At 53.4% G+C, this 15558-nt stretch overlaps 1 protein-coding gene across 3 annotated transcripts in view; it reads right to left on the reverse strand.

Annotated features, from left to right (window-relative positions):
• Positions 1 to 15558, reverse strand: part of ADAMTS17 (ADAM metallopeptidase with thrombospondin type 1 motif 17) — a 206764-nt gene that overhangs the window by 171603 nt on the left and 19603 nt on the right. The window contains exon 4 of one of the 3 annotated variants that reach the window (XM_040969713.1): positions 11606 to 11608. The exons of 1 other annotated variant lie outside the window; for it this stretch is intronic. In XM_040969713.1, the coding sequence (XP_040825647.1) occupies positions 11606 to 11608 (3 nt within the window). Of the gene's footprint in view, positions 1 to 11605; positions 11609 to 14130; positions 14147 to 15558 lie in introns of all 3 variants that reach the window. One more of the 3 variants, XM_040969714.1, reaches the window with a different exon arrangement.

Genomic DNA, 15558 nt, shown 5'->3' on the forward strand with positions numbered 1-15558 from the left:
TCCCTTTCCCTGAGCAATCCACAGCCCCTGCACCTGGGAGTGCATGTGTTCTCAGCTCAGCCTTCTGAAACCAAGTCTTCCCATGGGGTGCCATGTTGGCCTGCAGCTCTGCCTGCTCACTAGGTTCCCAAGCTCCTAGAAGTGTGCTGGCCTGGGACCTTGCTCTGCCCACCCAAGATCCATGCCCATTCAAAGTTCTCAAAGTCCGGCCTACCAGCACACTATAGCAGTCTGCTAACCCAGGGCTCTCCTCTCCCCCTCCCTACCCTGCCCAGACCAAGCACATGGGGAAATTCCCAAGCTTGCTCTTCCCCCAAGTCCCCACAAGCCCCTGCTATCCCCACCCCCAGGTCCCCTGCAAGTCTGCAACCCTAGGCCCCTAGAAGCCAGCCAGGCTATCCCCAGCATATTGGCATGAGAGAGGCAGTGAAGGAAGGCTTGAGAACCCAAGTTCTCCTGCTATGGCTGGTTCTCCAGCTCACCAACATTTCTTGGCCTTGATAGAGCATCTACTGAGAAATGAGTTTTATTTATTTTTTAATCTTTGAATTCCATTTTTAACACAAACTCCTAAAATCCCCACATACATACTAAAAATTCTGGAAAGAATTTGACTAAAGTATTGATGGTGGCAACACACGACAGTCGTGAACCCTCTTTTCCTCTGTAACTTGAACATTTCACAACACGTGCTTCTGTGTATAACTAGTGTCACAAAACTACCTTTCAACTGTAAACAACAAGGGCATCAAATAAACATATCAAGCAGGTCATCTCATGAAGTAACAACATGAAGCGAATGGGCCTCCTGCTGGCCCTCAAGCATGGGGCTCTCATCCTCCAGTGTCCACAGACCATCAAGGCCTCCAAGTCTCCATAGAGGAAGAAGGAAGGAAGGTCCATTCCGACACCCAAGGTGAAGGTCCTCCCCCTGTACATAGCTGAATACAGAAGCTTGTGACTGAAAGTTTACCAGCCTGCACCAACATTCACCTGCCAGATAATCTCTGACCTGCCCAACCTAGAACTGGTGAAAAAAATCATCTTGCTTCCCACAGAAAGCTGTGGAGGTGAGGGTCACCCAATGCGGCATCCGAGCAGTAGACCTGATGACCAAGCAGGCTAAGTGAACAGCAGGCAGGTAGCATGCAGAGTTGGGGCCGCACTGGGCAAGAGGGTGATCACACCCCAGGAGAGAGGAAGCAGGACTGGGAGAGACCTTCTCCTGCTCATCAGAACAGCACACAGCCCCAGGGTTACAAATGGCTCGCTTCCGGAAGGTTCTACTTACAAGTTTCAGTGTGTGTTGACTGGGAACATGCAAAGTGACACTGTGTTCAAGGGGCCAACTGAGAGAAGAGCTACAGCCGTGTGTACGTGGCTCACGTGGCAGACACAGCACAACAGCCATGTGTGCTGTGGTGTTACAGGGTTGCTGCTGGCTTTTAAAAATGTATTTATTTGAAAGGCAGAGTTACAGAGAGAAAGACAGAAGGAGGGAGAAGAAGAGAGAGAACTTTTCCATCCACAGGTTCATTGTCCAAATGGCTACCACGGTCTTGGCCGGGCTAGGAGCCTGGAATTCATCCAGGTCTCCCACCTGGGTGCAGAGGTCCAAGCATTTGGGCCATATTTTGCTGATTTCCCAGGTGCATTAGCAGGGAGCTGCCTTGAATATAGAACACCAAACATCTGGCACCCATATGGGATGCTGTTGCAGGTTAACCGATTGCCCCACCATGCCAGTCCTGCTATGTGATTTCTAACGGTTTTCAAAACTGTCTCTTGCTCATTTCATTGCTCCCAGGCCTTAGCACAGCTGCTGGTGGGGAATAAGTTTTCCAGCAGGAGCACACACACAAACGAACAAAGCAGTTGGCACAGGAGCCCTGCATCAGCGTGTTGGGGCCGGTGTCCTAGCACAAAGAGTTAAGCTGCTGGTGACACAGGCATCCCATACTACTTCAAGTCCTGGCTGCTCTGCCTCCTCTCCAGCTCCCTGTTAATGTGCCTGAGAAAGCAGCAGAATCTTTTAGTGTCCTGTCACCCACGTGGGAGACCAAGACGGAATTCCAAGCTCTTGACTCAGCCCCAGGTGTTAACAGCCATGGTGGAATCTATCCACAGATAAAAAAATCTTTGCCTACCTCTCCTTGCTTTGTCACTGTGCCTTTCAGGTAAATAAATTGAATCGTGAAAAACCCTGAGTTTTGGAATTGCAGGTGAGAGATGGTAGACTCGTGCTGACTCTTGACTGCTATTGCTGGGGGTGGGAGGCGAGGAGTAGGGGGCAGAAGTGACCTCACCCTGTCCCTTCCTCCCTGCTGCCATCAACCACTTCCGCTCCAGACAGTGCCTCCTGAAATCACTGTCCCACCCCACCCAGGTGCCTGTCTTGAGTTACTGAACTTGCACATCACTTCTAGACAGACCTGTCCCACAGACACCAGCACTCAGCTACAAGCATCTTGAAAAGAATGGCAGTGGCTGCAGACGAGGCAGCTGTGGGAACTCGGCCAGCCCTGAGAAGCCAGAGAAGTCAGCTGCTTGGCCCCCATGCCACTGGACTCAAGGATTGCTCCTGCTTGCAGTCACCAGTTCTGGGGGAGACCCCAGGCCCATGTCAGACTGCCCCTCCTTTCCCAGGGACACTGGGTACTTTCTCCAAGTCCAGCTGTGCAGTCTCCCTAGCCAGCGCACAGCCAAAGCCGGTCCCAACGCCTCTGCTGGAGTGCTCACCAAACAGGGATTTTTAAGCATCTCCACAATGCACCCCACAACCTCTTGGATCAAGACGAGGATGAAATCCAGGGCATCCTCAAAGCTAAACCCTTAGAGCTCTTGAATGGATGACAGTCTAAAAGTGTGAGACCACTGGAAGCACTGTGCAAGTATGTAGATGGTACTGCCATTACTGATTTCACTCTTGGAAAAACTCAATCCCAATCAATCAGGCTCCACATGGATATTGCCACCCTGTGCCACCATGAATTCACAACCTGTCCCTCCTCCTTACTCCATGATCACAGGAACTGAGCCAATCTGTTCCAGCAGGTGGCCAAACAGGGGAGGGAGGGCAGGCAAGATTCCAAGCAGCACCTCATACTCTCCAGGGTCACTTCTATTTAAGGAGACCGATTCTAAACTGTGTGGACTGAAACACCATTAGAGAAATTTAAAATATGAAGAACACAGATGAAGGATAAAGCCATCGGATGGAGACCCAGGGACCGGGGTATGCAACACCGGCCACCCATTGTATTCCGTGCTACAGATGAGCAAACCAAGGCACACACACACTTCAAACATATCTTGTTGCAGGCTACCAATCCAGCTGGCACGGCTTGAGCCTGGGCACACCGAGTCTCATCCATTCTGCCTTCCAGTTTGGTTCTGATCTCCTAAGGCTGGGGATCGGGTGGGAGGTAAATATGCCAGACACCACTCCCAAAGGAGGGAAAGATTTTCCCGACACTAACCTCTAAACATGTCCCTTAAGACACCATACAGGAGCTTCTCAGAGATGCCAAAGGCAAAGGTCACAATATTTTATGGCAAACATGGTCCCACATGGAAGGCAGCTCCGGTGAAACCAAGGAGCCAAAATTGAAAGTACTCACAAAACCTGCTGCTCCAGAAAATCTTAGTCCACACGTCCCCAGCCTGTGACTCTGGGGGAGGGAGGACATGAGGGCACTGAGCGTGGAGGTCAGGACCCCAGGCTGAGCAGAACGGGGAGATAAACACCAGCTCGAGGATGGTCAGGGCCACCCTGAGTGGACAGGCGAGGCAGGGTCGCCTGCAATGTCAATGGCACAGGACCGACGCTGACCTGCAGGAGGCGCCATGTGTTCTCTGGGTGGCACAGCCCCCGTGGACCTCCGTGGGGCAGCCCATCTGAAGCACAAAGACTCCGACAGCCCCAGCCTGGGTGGGTGCAATGGTTCTGGGGAGCATGTGGCTGGAGACCTTCTAACTTTTTTCTCTAACCAGTGCCAAGCATTCAAATCCAGAAGGCAGAAGTAACCATGGCAGTGCCCAAGCTTTTGCAGACCAGATGGAGCAGGAGCTGGGAGCCCTGAAGACCCCTGGCCTGCCCCGACTATCTGTCACCCTCCATTGAAGGAACTATTTAAAACTCTGAAGGCCACGTGTGCTTTGCGTCTAGCATTCAAGCTGGTTTTGATGGTCTCTGCTCGCTTCAGAGTACCTGGGTTCGAGTTCCGGCTCTGGATCCTAACTCCAGTTTCATGTTCATGCGCATCCTGTGGTCAGCAGCCCTGGCCTCAGGGGCTGTGCCCCTGCCACTCCCATGGGAGGCCTGGCAGAGCAGCTTGCTGCCCATTTCAGCCTGGCTCATCCCCGGTTGTGAACATTCAGGGAATGAATCAACGAATAGATACTGTATGTCTGCCTGTCTCTAATTTATTTTCTCTGTTTTTAAACTCTGAGATTCTGAATGGAAAGTAAGATGAGCTTTTAGCGAACTTAACATAAGTGTTGTCTTGAAACAAAATTCTTACCAGTTGATACCTCTGTGGAGCTTCCAGCCTGGACACCTGGCAGAGCTGGCAAGAATCGGCCAGGGATTGCTAGGTGACCATGGGCAAATCTCCGGTCTACACAGCAAGCTGCTAAGCATTGCCAGCCCCTCATGGTGGATGTAGGAATAAAAGACAGACCAAGTTCTCACCTGGAGTCAAATCCACACACCCCAACCCATGCTGCTCGTCTGATGCCAAACATCATCTCAATTCGATTGTCACTGGACTACTGGGGATTAAAAACTCATTTTCTAATGTGCATGTCCCCAGGACCAAAGGGCAAATTCACAGGATCCCGTCTTGGGGATGATGAATCAGATGCACTTCCTGTGCAAGCACTGACTAATTTGTCATCTTCCAAATTCCCTATCCAACAGCAGGCACAGCAGGCTCTCTCCTCCCACAGGTGCAAACCAGAATTGATGTAAAACTAACCACTTGGGGCTCTGCTTAATGGTACAGTGGGTAAAACTGCTGCTTACAACTCCAGCAGCCCATGTCAGAGCCCCAGTTAAAACCCTAAGCCGCTCCACTTCCAATCCAGTTCCCTGCTCAGTTCAGCTGACCCAGCCCTGGCTCTTGTGGGCTTCTGGAGAGTGAATCAGTGGATGGAAGGTCTCTCCAGCCACTCTGCACTGTGTGGTCCATGACTGCACACAATGGGCCTCAGCATCAGAAAAGCCTGGTGCCTTAGGACAGAGCAAGCATCCTTCTGCTGCCACCACAACTGGGCTCTGTGGTTAATGAGCAGTCCCCAGCTGGCCACACCAACCACATGGGAAACCATGAGATATGTCCCTGCATAACCAGGAGTCCTCCTATCCCGCCTCTTGCTGTAAGACACCTTCAGGCTAGATGTCAGGCACCCAAGAGCATCCTCTGGGAGGCCATTGGCATCAGTTCTGGGGTGCTGGGTGTTGGCCTGTCTCCTGCCCTCCACCCTGATATTGGGGCTGGGAGCTGACAATGCACATTTCCCTGACTTCCGCCACCAGCAGGCTTCCTGCTCAGCTCTGCTGATGGGGTCACTATGGGGAAATGGGAGGGCAGGAGGCAGGGTTCAGCTCAGGAAGCACCACTCCCACAGCCCTGGACAACCACGGTCAGCCTCTAGCCCCTTGGGGACGCCCAGCCTCTGCCTGCCCCTTCTTCCACAGAAGTATGACAGTCTGTATTCCAGCTCGGATACACCCTTCAGTGGCCCAAGTCCAGGCCTGACAGTCCCTTCCTCTAAACCCTTAGGTCCTGACACATGCCCTTCTCTGCCACAGGCAGAGCGAGGCTCCTGACATGCACCTGCCCTCAGCACCACCCTGCTGGACAGGGACACCAGCCTACAAACCAAGTAAGTACCAGGTAGTGAGGGGTACCCCGGGATGCAAACATGAGCACCTGAGTATGCCACTGTCTGCCACAGTTGGGAACCTGGGGGCAGGGCAGGAGCTCAAAGCAAAAACCTAAGCAAACCAGGAGGGCTTTCTGAAGTTCACACATACAACCTGCATGAACACGCGAACACACATGCACACACCTGAACATGCACACTGTACAAAAACAAGCATACTTGAGCACGCAATGCACAGACATGCAAGCATGCACACGCACACCCATGCACCACCGTGTTCCAAGCACCACAGCTTCCAATAAAGGTCATCAGGCACAAGCCAAGGGACGTTCTGGCCATGTCCCTCCCTTCCCCCACAGCAGAGGGCCAGCTCCTTCCCTAGAAAGGCCACCTCCTTAGCGAGCACCCTAGCTCCCCACTTGCAGGCCAGCTCCCGGCAAGGTAACACCTCCAGCAGCCGCACAAATCCCAGCACATCCGAGAAAAATCATGGCCTTCACTTTTTGCAAAAAAAAACAGGTCCTGCTCTCCAAGTCTGAATTCTTTAAATAACTTCCCCCAAGGCCAAGTCACTTTTGTAAAAGGCATCTTTTTCATGTCAATTCTGTACAAAGAAAGGTGAAGATTAAGAATCTGGAGTTGTTTTTGCGGGCTTTTCTGTTTGTGTTTTTACAGTTGTGTGTGGCTAAAACCCCAGACAAAGAGCTAATGAGCCTTCAAGTCCAAAATCCAACCTGGATAGGAAGCGTGAAGAATGAGGCAGGGCCAGGGTGGGGAAGACAGGGAGGCCCTGAGGGACCACTGCACGTGGGGCCACAGCCCTGCACACGAGGCAGCCAGGCACCAGGGCCTATGGGCACAGCTGCAATATACTCATTCCCTCAGACACCTGCCCAGTGCCCACACGTGCCAGACACCACCACAACGTGGGCGACTGTCAAGTAAAAGCCCACATTGTATGAAGCCAACAAACAGACACTGAAAGCAGACAGCACCACAAGGGAGCCCCAATTCACACGGGGGCAGGGGAGGAGAAAAATACTTCCCCAAGGAAGTGGCCTGTGGGCCCCCTTCCAAGGGGAAGGGTATATAGGAGTTGGTCTGGTTATGGGAGGGGGCGGGGAGGAGCAAGAGAGAACACTGGGGGCATTCCAGGGAGTGGGAGCAGCATGAGTACAGACCCAAGAAACCCTACAAGCATGGAATGTTCTAGAAACCTCAGAGAGTTGGAGCACACAGTTGTCTAGGAGGCAGAGCAGACACGCAGGGTGGCATGCAGCTTGCCAAGATCACCCTTCGTAGGAGCAGGTGTGCCACCTGGCTTCTGCAGACAGAGCAATCCCCAGGACCCAGTGTGGAGGAGGGGATGCTGGCTGCCTAGGTGAAACAAGACCAGCTCTGGCTGGGGAAGGTATGTGTAAAGATGGGAGGATGCAAACAAAAGACACTTGTTCAAGGGGTGCTCCCTGAGAAGGAAACAAGCAACATGAGGGCTATCTGGGTGAATCAAGAAACGGGGTGCCAAGAATAACTGAGTTCATGGCTCCTTGCACCGTGCATGGGATGAGCAGTGGGACCAGCCTCTGAATTCAAGGCCTTGGCCAGCTGTTCTGGAAAGCACTGTGGTTTACAGCTGGGGTAAGCCTTAGGTGCTTCTCAAGATCCAAGTAGAAGCAGCAGTTAGCTGCTGTGGACAACCCCTGGTCCCAGAGCTGGCTTCCAGGGAGCCCAAAGGTGCCTGGCTGGGTGGAGGAGCGGAGGGCAAGGGAGACGCAGAATAGAGGGAGGGACCCATGGAAGCGGCCACAGCCAAGGGCACCAGCAGAGCCCAGAGCCTGGGGGACAGGATGCCAACACTTCTGAGGCAGCAGAGGGCTTGGAATGAATAGGGGTACAGCACTGCAAAGGGAGCTTGTTGATGGTTAGGGGGGGGAGCAGGGGTCAGGGACTAAATAAAAGCAGAACAGGACAGGTGGATCACAGGTCCTGGAGGGAGGTAAGGAAAGGGCGCAAATCATGGAAGAGCCTGTAGAGGGAGCCACAGGGGAGCAGCTGCAAGACAGAGGAAGAGTGAGACCAGCAATGGTGGGCACCTGGGGAGAAGTCCAGGCCACCTAGGGACCCCTCTGGCTTCCTGGGGACCTCACAGGCAGCACTCCCCAGGATTCCAGTGAACCGGAATGCCTTGCTGGGTGCACTGTGAGCCCAGACCAGAGTGCACCCATTTGCACCTTCCAGGTCCAACTCTGGGCAGGGATGGGGAGGGCACAGCAGAGACAGTGCAGAGCACAAGCTGGTGTCAGGGAAGAACAGAGGCCGGTGCCCAGCTACTAGAACAGCAGCAGGAATGAGCAGCAGCAAGGGGAGAAGCCTGCCCACTCGGGAAGGCTGTGCTTTCCAGTCGGCTCAGTCAGCCCAAAATCTTTATCTCAGCATCCATGTCTGAACCATCTCACAGCACGGCGGCCCGAGGCTCCCAAAACAGCACCCCAGGGACCACGTCTGAGACCATGCGGCTGCAGGGCCTGCTCCACCAAGGCTTCTGCTCTAGCCTAGCCCATGGCAGCCACTCTGTGCCTGGCTGTGCCCTCACCTCCCCCAACTCCTAGGAGGACAGCAGCCTGGTTGAACAAGGGCCCGCCTCCTGACCTCATTTTAACGGACCTCTCTGTTAAAAGACACTGCTGCAAACAGGGTCCCCTCCTGAAGGGGTGAGGGATTAGGACTGCCACACAAGAATGCAAGATGTGTGTGTGGGTGGGAAGGGGGTATCTGGGAGTAGGGACGTGCACAGCTCAGCCAGGACCCATGTACCTCTGCTTTCCTGCTGTGAGCAGCATGCAAGGGTCGGGCACCTGCACACACCTGCGAGCCTGAGTGTGGGTAGGGGACCCTGTCCGTCCCCCTGCATGGCCACAACTGTGGGGGAGGCTGATTGTCTCAGGCACAGCGGGGTGCACTGGGAGGACTCACTGGAGACACCCAGACCAGCAGGGAGGATTACCGGGCTCTTCCCCCAGCCCCCACCCCTGAAGTGAGCCTGTTGCTGAAAGCCGACACCAGCCTGCCTGGCCTGACAGTTTTATCTTCAAAACTGATGGAAGGGGGGGGGGGGGAGAACATTCCCCAAACACACAGCTTCAGGGAAGAAATTAATTAACGTGTTTGAGTTTCAGGCAGAGCAAGACAGGGCAACCAGCGGCATGTAAAGCAGCCGTATGTCCCTGCACCTGGAGCCCCCACAGGGCCCTGGGCATGGCTCCTCTCAACAGATCCTCTTTCATCTTTGACAGCGCAGCTCCAAGAGACCTGGGGCAGCGCACAAGCTGCCCCCTCCCACCCGACCCCTGGCGCCTCTGCAAACCAGCCACTCACTCCCCAGGCGCTTTTGCACAAAACTAAGAATGCTGAAGGCTTCCCCTTGCCTACCCACATAGCCCAGTGCTCGCACTGGCCCCAAAGCACATGGGGGCGGGGGCGGGGGCGGAGGGGGGTCACTTCCCCCAGGCTGCTGGTCTGGAAAACAATGACAGGCAGTGGGTAGACAGTGGGGTGGAGGGTGATAAGGGTGGGGGTGTGAGGTCTTTGACTAAACAAGCCATTGAAGAAGGAAGCTGGTGAACAAACGAGCCCTTTAGTCCCCACCTCTAGGGGCTCAGAACGCGGACACAGCAGACCTTTGGTCCTGGAAGGCCCCCAGGGGTCAGCAAATGCGTCAGCACCCGCTGTATGCCCAGTGCTTGCACAGGGGACACTGGAGGTACGCAGGCACCCAGGCAGTCCCAAGCGGCAGATGGCACGCATGCAAGGCCACCACCACCTGATCAGCCTGGAGTGGCCAGGAATGTCAGGCTCCTCTTCAGGCCTCGACCCAGGCCCCCAACAGCCAAGGCCCCGTCAAGGGCCAAGAGGCCTGCTGAGGCTTTGCAAAGGCAGCGGGAGGTGGCCTGGCCCAGCAGTAGCCCTAGAGCAACTTCCTTCCCTCTCCCTAGCTCTGCCTTTGAAATAACAAAAAATCACTAAAAATAAAGAATATTCTTTACTCTAAAGCTTTTTGATGATCAATGTCAATATCCCTTTCCATGTCCCTGATTTGTAAATAACCTTACAAACATAAGGTACAAGTTGCTACTCAGGCACAGAACTCGCAGTTTTAGCATAATTCACAGAACGAAGCCAATCGTAAACAAGGTTCGTCACCCCAGACACACAGCCATGGCTCTCTCCACGTTCCTCTGTCCTTCCGCAATCCAGTTTTGAATGTCTGAGTTGTCACTACCTTTTGGTGACATCAGCAACCCTTCTATTGCTCTGGGGAGTAAATGAGAGCAGCCAGGGTTGAAGTTCTGAGGTGCAGTAACCAGGAGTGAACCCCACTATCACGGGGTAAAAAGGAGTAAATCCAAGGTCACATGGTTACTAGACACAGAACTCAACATCCTATAGTAACCAGAAACGGAACTGCTGATCACATGGTTACCAGAAGGGAAATCCTACATCATACAGTAACCAGTAGCACCGGGTGACAAGGTGACTGGGAGGGGAACCCACACTGTACAGTGACCAGGAGTAGAACTGCCGGGTCACACAGTGCCTCTCTCCGTGCTTGGCAGGAATCCCCAGACTGTTTTCCAGCTTGACTGTCCCTTCCCGCCTCCCTGCTGTGGTGGGTGGAGGTCCCGACACTTGTCTAGTGGTCCAGTCTTCTCTCACGGCCACCCAAGGGAGCAGACGTGGTCTCCCATCAGGATGTTCGCATCCCTTCTCCAAGCCCAGTCACACCTTTTTACGTCCTTGCTAGCCAAGTGTACGTCTCCTCAGAGTCCTGTTGGGAGTTCTTCGCCCATTTTTAAACTGTGCTTCCTTTTCACTATTGAAGGACAGGCAAGCTTCTCCATTCAAGTTCCTGGTCCTTGTTGACTATTTGGGAGACATTTTCTCCCATGACATGACCTGTCTTTTCACCTGTGGAATTTCTTCTGAATGCACACTTTGGTTTTGATGAGGGCCCTTCTGCCCATACTCCCTTTGGCATCCTGTGCTTTGGGTGTGCCTCCTAGGAAACCACCACCCAATTCACAATCGTCAACATTTACACTTGCTTTGCCTCCAGGAGTATGGGCCGAAGGTCCTCCGTGAAGGCTGTGCTCTTCTCCTAACTTCTCATTGACCACAGTCCGTTTGTGACTGCAAGGACTTCCTTTGGCTTAACCCTCTGTCCAGCCAGTTGTAATCAACACCACATCTTCCTATCATGGCTCCCCTATTCCTCATCCCTCAACTTTGGCTTCAGCCCAAAGCAAAGCACACAAGTGGCTGTCTTTGTCTTGAAGCAGTCCTTCCTGAAGGAGGGCCCCAGTACAGTGTCAAGTTTCTTCCCTCTTAAGTGGCTAGAGCACCTGCCACTTCCCTTCGCATCTGAACAGAAACCTGAGTTGGCAAACTCCTTGGGCAGGAGCACTTCCCCTCCCACCCCCCGTCCTGGCTCCACCACCTTCTGGGATTCGGGACCACAGACCAGCCCAGGGCTCTGCCGGTTGCCTGTCTTGGGAGTAACCTGCTTTGTCCGCTTGGATGCTAATGCAAGTTTTCTTTCATCTCACAATTTCAAATTTTGCCAGAATAAATCTAACTGTGGGTCTCTGTATATTAATTCTGATCAGAACACAGTAAGCCTTTTTATCCTGAACATTGAGTTTTTTTTTTTCCACTACACTTTCTGGAAAGTCTTCACTCACTATAAATCTTTGATCTAGACTTCTATTCAAATGGGAAGGGAGGACTCCTCACCTCCTCTAATTTTTTTGCTATTTATTTTAACTTATGTGAAAGGCAGAGAGATCTCTACCATGCAGGTAACAGGAACCCCAACACTTGAGACAGCACCCGCTGCCTCCCACCCAGGGTGTTGTATCAGCAGGAAGCACTGGATTGAGAATGAGGCTGGGGCTCAGCCCAGGTATTCTGATGGGATGTGGATGGTCAAATTCTACCTCTCTCCATTAAGTCTCCAGTGAGATTTCCATTCTCTGTCATTTATTTCAATCTCTTTCTTGCTGCTGTCTTCATTCCTGCATCCCCTGAGACACCTGTAGCTCTGTCCTCCCTGGGTTTGTTGTTACTCAGAAACCAATGGGAAGAGCTCCCTCAGGTGCCAGTGCACAGCTTGTGGAGAGGACCTGGGTCTGCCCAGAGCTCCCAGGTGACTGTCCCACATCAGGTCAGTTGCAGGCAAGTACATCTAGTGTCTCGCAGGCATTTGCTAGTCAGCCCTACCGGGCCCTCATGGGACTAGGGCAGTGCTGGATACCATGTGCCTGCCACCTGCACAGCTCCTGCCATGGGGCTGGCCAGGAGCTGGCTGTGAGGGGGGCTGCAGAGCAAGGCTGACACCAGGCCCATGGAGTGACTGGCCAGCCCCCCACAGAGCATAAACCCCCGAATCCCAGAGCTGGGGAGAAGCCAGCAGGGCTAGGGGCATCTTTCTTCTCACCCACACTCAGAAAGGCAGGGCTGGACACTCTGAAAAGGCCAGACTTTCCCAGGAACCTGAGTCCAATATTTTCCATGGTCAGTGGGAAGTCCGTTTTCTTGATGGGTTTTGTGTTTTTCTATGTTCACCCAGGTTTTAGTACAAATGAAGATCTGCTAGTTACCATGAAACTGAACATCAATCCACAGCAGCACAGATAAACTGCAGTAACCACACACCAGAACACGACTCAGCTGTTGGAAGACATTACCTGATGATATATGCGACAAAGTGGATGAATCTACAAATACTTAACGCCCCTCAGAGCACGAACCACAGAGGCCGCATGACCCTGGCCCCAAAACCAGACAGGGGCACAGCACGAGCAGACCTGATGAGCGAGGATGCCCAAACTCCCCAGGAGACACACACGGCCAAGACCATTCCCCAGTGTGCAAGTGTGGTTTATCCCAGGGATGCACGGAGAGGTAAGTAAGCATGACAGGTCACATCAGCTTTCTGCTGCTGGTAACAACACCAGAAACCTCTCAACATGCAGAAAGCATTGGCTAAAACCCAGCAGCCTTCGGCAACACACACCGTGAATAAACTAGGCGGGGAAGGACCGGCCTGTAAGATTTTGACACATAAACACAAACCCATCCAGTGATGGGCAGCATCTCAACAGCGCCTAGGAGAAGGACCACGTGAGGGGAGAGCTCACACAGGGACCGGAAGGGTCTGGGGGGAGACGAGGGACAGCTCCACATTGTGACCACAGGCAGTCACTCATTGGTGTAGCCCAAGACCCATCCAAGCATGCTAACTTTATCTCCTTTAGGCTCTAATCACAGGCAGCCAGCCCGACTGTCTAGCCACTGTGACACCAAGGCCTGTTCAGGAACCAACCCCCAGCACAGCAGATGGATCCTGGGAGAGCAGGACACACCTCCACTCTCTCTCTCTCTAACACGCATGCATTGGAACTACACCATCAGCAGCATCATCTTGCCACAGTTATGGAGGTTCACGATGGTTTTAAGACCCCCCCAGGTTGACATGGAACAGGGGTGCCCACTCCCCTACCTTTTGAAATGGGGTGGGTTTGTGAACGCTTTGATCAACAGCATACAGCAAAGTGACCCTGGAGACATCACAGGCTGACCCTGCAGGGCGGGGCAACTACGACCCATCTGTGCCGAATCCTGAGCAGCCACCAGAGCAGCAGGACCACCAGTGTGGCGGGGAGGGACAGAGACCAAGCCACGTGAGCCACTGGTCACTGCACTCTTCAAGGCACCCGCCCCCAAGGCTGGACTCACCTCCACACTGGAGGTGTTTCCAGGACACTCAGGTCCCCAGACCTCAGGTCTTCCCAGGGGAGGTCAGCCAATGTACCTGCAGCAAGCTTCCTCCCCGGGCCCTGACAGTGGACACCCCCGAGAAGGGCAGGTCCAGCCTGTCAGTCAGTCCTGGGGCCATGGTCTTATAGCAATGTTATCTGGCACAGTACAGGCTTAGCTAGGTGCAGACTCTCATTCCCAACGCTGCTTCCAAGTCCCAAAGCTGAAGCACAGACCCATATACCTTCTCTCCTGTGACCTCAGCTCACCTGTGCCCCCACACTTCTGGTGAGAACAGGAGCCCAAAGAACAGCTCTTAGAAGGGGCTCTCACCCAAGCACCACCCCAGCTGAACTTGATTCCCTTCCTCTACCACCCTGGGGACAGCAGGATGGGGAGGGAAACAGTGCAGGGTGCAGAGGTCACCCACCCCAAGTGGGCACTGCAGCCATACTCCATCCCAGCCATGTGAGAAGCTTTGCCTGTGGGGCCCATCCACTCCAACAGAGCCATCACCACATCACCAGCCCAATCCAACTGCTGGAGCGGACCATGTTAAATGGACACAGAATCTGGGTCAGGGATGGCTGTAAGCCCCGAGGACAACTCTAGCAATTTTCATGACATCTGATGTGACTGAGTGCCCTGAAGTTCAAGACCAGCTGTGTCAGCTGAGCCAGCTGAGCCAGCTGTGTCAGCCTGAGGCCAAAGTGGGCCAGGGAGAGGCCAAGACCCAGCCCCTTCCCATGAGCCCTGGGACCCCTGTGGCAGCTGTTCATGTCACCTGCTGGACTCTGCAGCCTCACAGGGACAGGGCGGGGTCAATCCTGAAACGAAGGCACCAAGGCTCTCACGGGATCCCTCCTGGCTCTAGTACCCAAAGCTCCTTTCGGTTTTCCCAACTGGATCTCACAGCAAAGGAGATGGCACAGCCCTCGGGAGGAGAAACAGGAAGGAGCAGCACATGGCCAGCACAGTGCTGGGCCACAGTGGACATCCTTCTGGCGTGAGCACCTGCACACGGTGTTGCCTCCCTGCCCCCAGCAGCACAAACCGCTGAGACAACCACACCTGGGAAACTGACCATTCACTTGAAGGGTCCCCAAGAGTCCATGGGCAATGCATCCTGGGAAGAAACTACACAGAGACTGCAAATTTGCCCACCAAAATAAACTCAATTCACTATTTTCATGGCTTTCTCAAGTGCTCACATAAACACAAACACATAATACACACAGAGATCGCCGCCTCACTGTGCTCAATAATTTGAATTTTTTTCAATGAAAATGCAAAAGCACAACCAACATGGTAGTGCTGCGGGTTAAGCTGCTGCCTGCAATGTCAGCAGCCCCAGAGGGCCGGTTCGAGCCCAGACTGCACTAATTTTGGTCCAGCTCCCTATTAAAGCACCTAGAAAAAGCAGCACAGGATGGTTCAAGTCCTTGAGCCCTGCCACTCACAAGGAAACCCAGATGGAGTTTCTGACTCTAGCTTTGGCCTGACTCAGGCCTAGCTGTTACAACCGATAGAAGATCTCCACTCTGCCATTTAAATAATTTTTAAAGTGACAAAATCAAGCAGTAAGTCCATTCTGAGCAGTTGGCACATATCCTGCCAGAAACATCTCCCAGTTAAAGGATCCACTCCAGACTTCTCAAATGGTAAGCTCAGCTACTTAACTGCAAACTTGATTCACTTTTTATACAACTTCTCCGTGACATTTAAGACCGGGAACACAGCAGAAGAAGCTGCGCTTGCCCGCCGAGCCGCAGACGGGTCCAGAGCAGTGCCCTGTCAGAGGTTGTTACAAAACCTTCTATTTCATCTGGTGGCCACCGACCACGGTGAAGGAAG

Source organism: Ochotona curzoniae, unplaced genomic scaffold, assembly GCF_017591425.1.
Source record: "Ochotona curzoniae isolate NIBS_2020 unplaced genomic scaffold, NIBS_Ocur_1.0 scaffold_4701, whole genome shotgun sequence".
Classification (NCBI taxonomy): Eukaryota; Metazoa; Chordata; class Mammalia; order Lagomorpha; family Ochotonidae; genus Ochotona; species Ochotona curzoniae.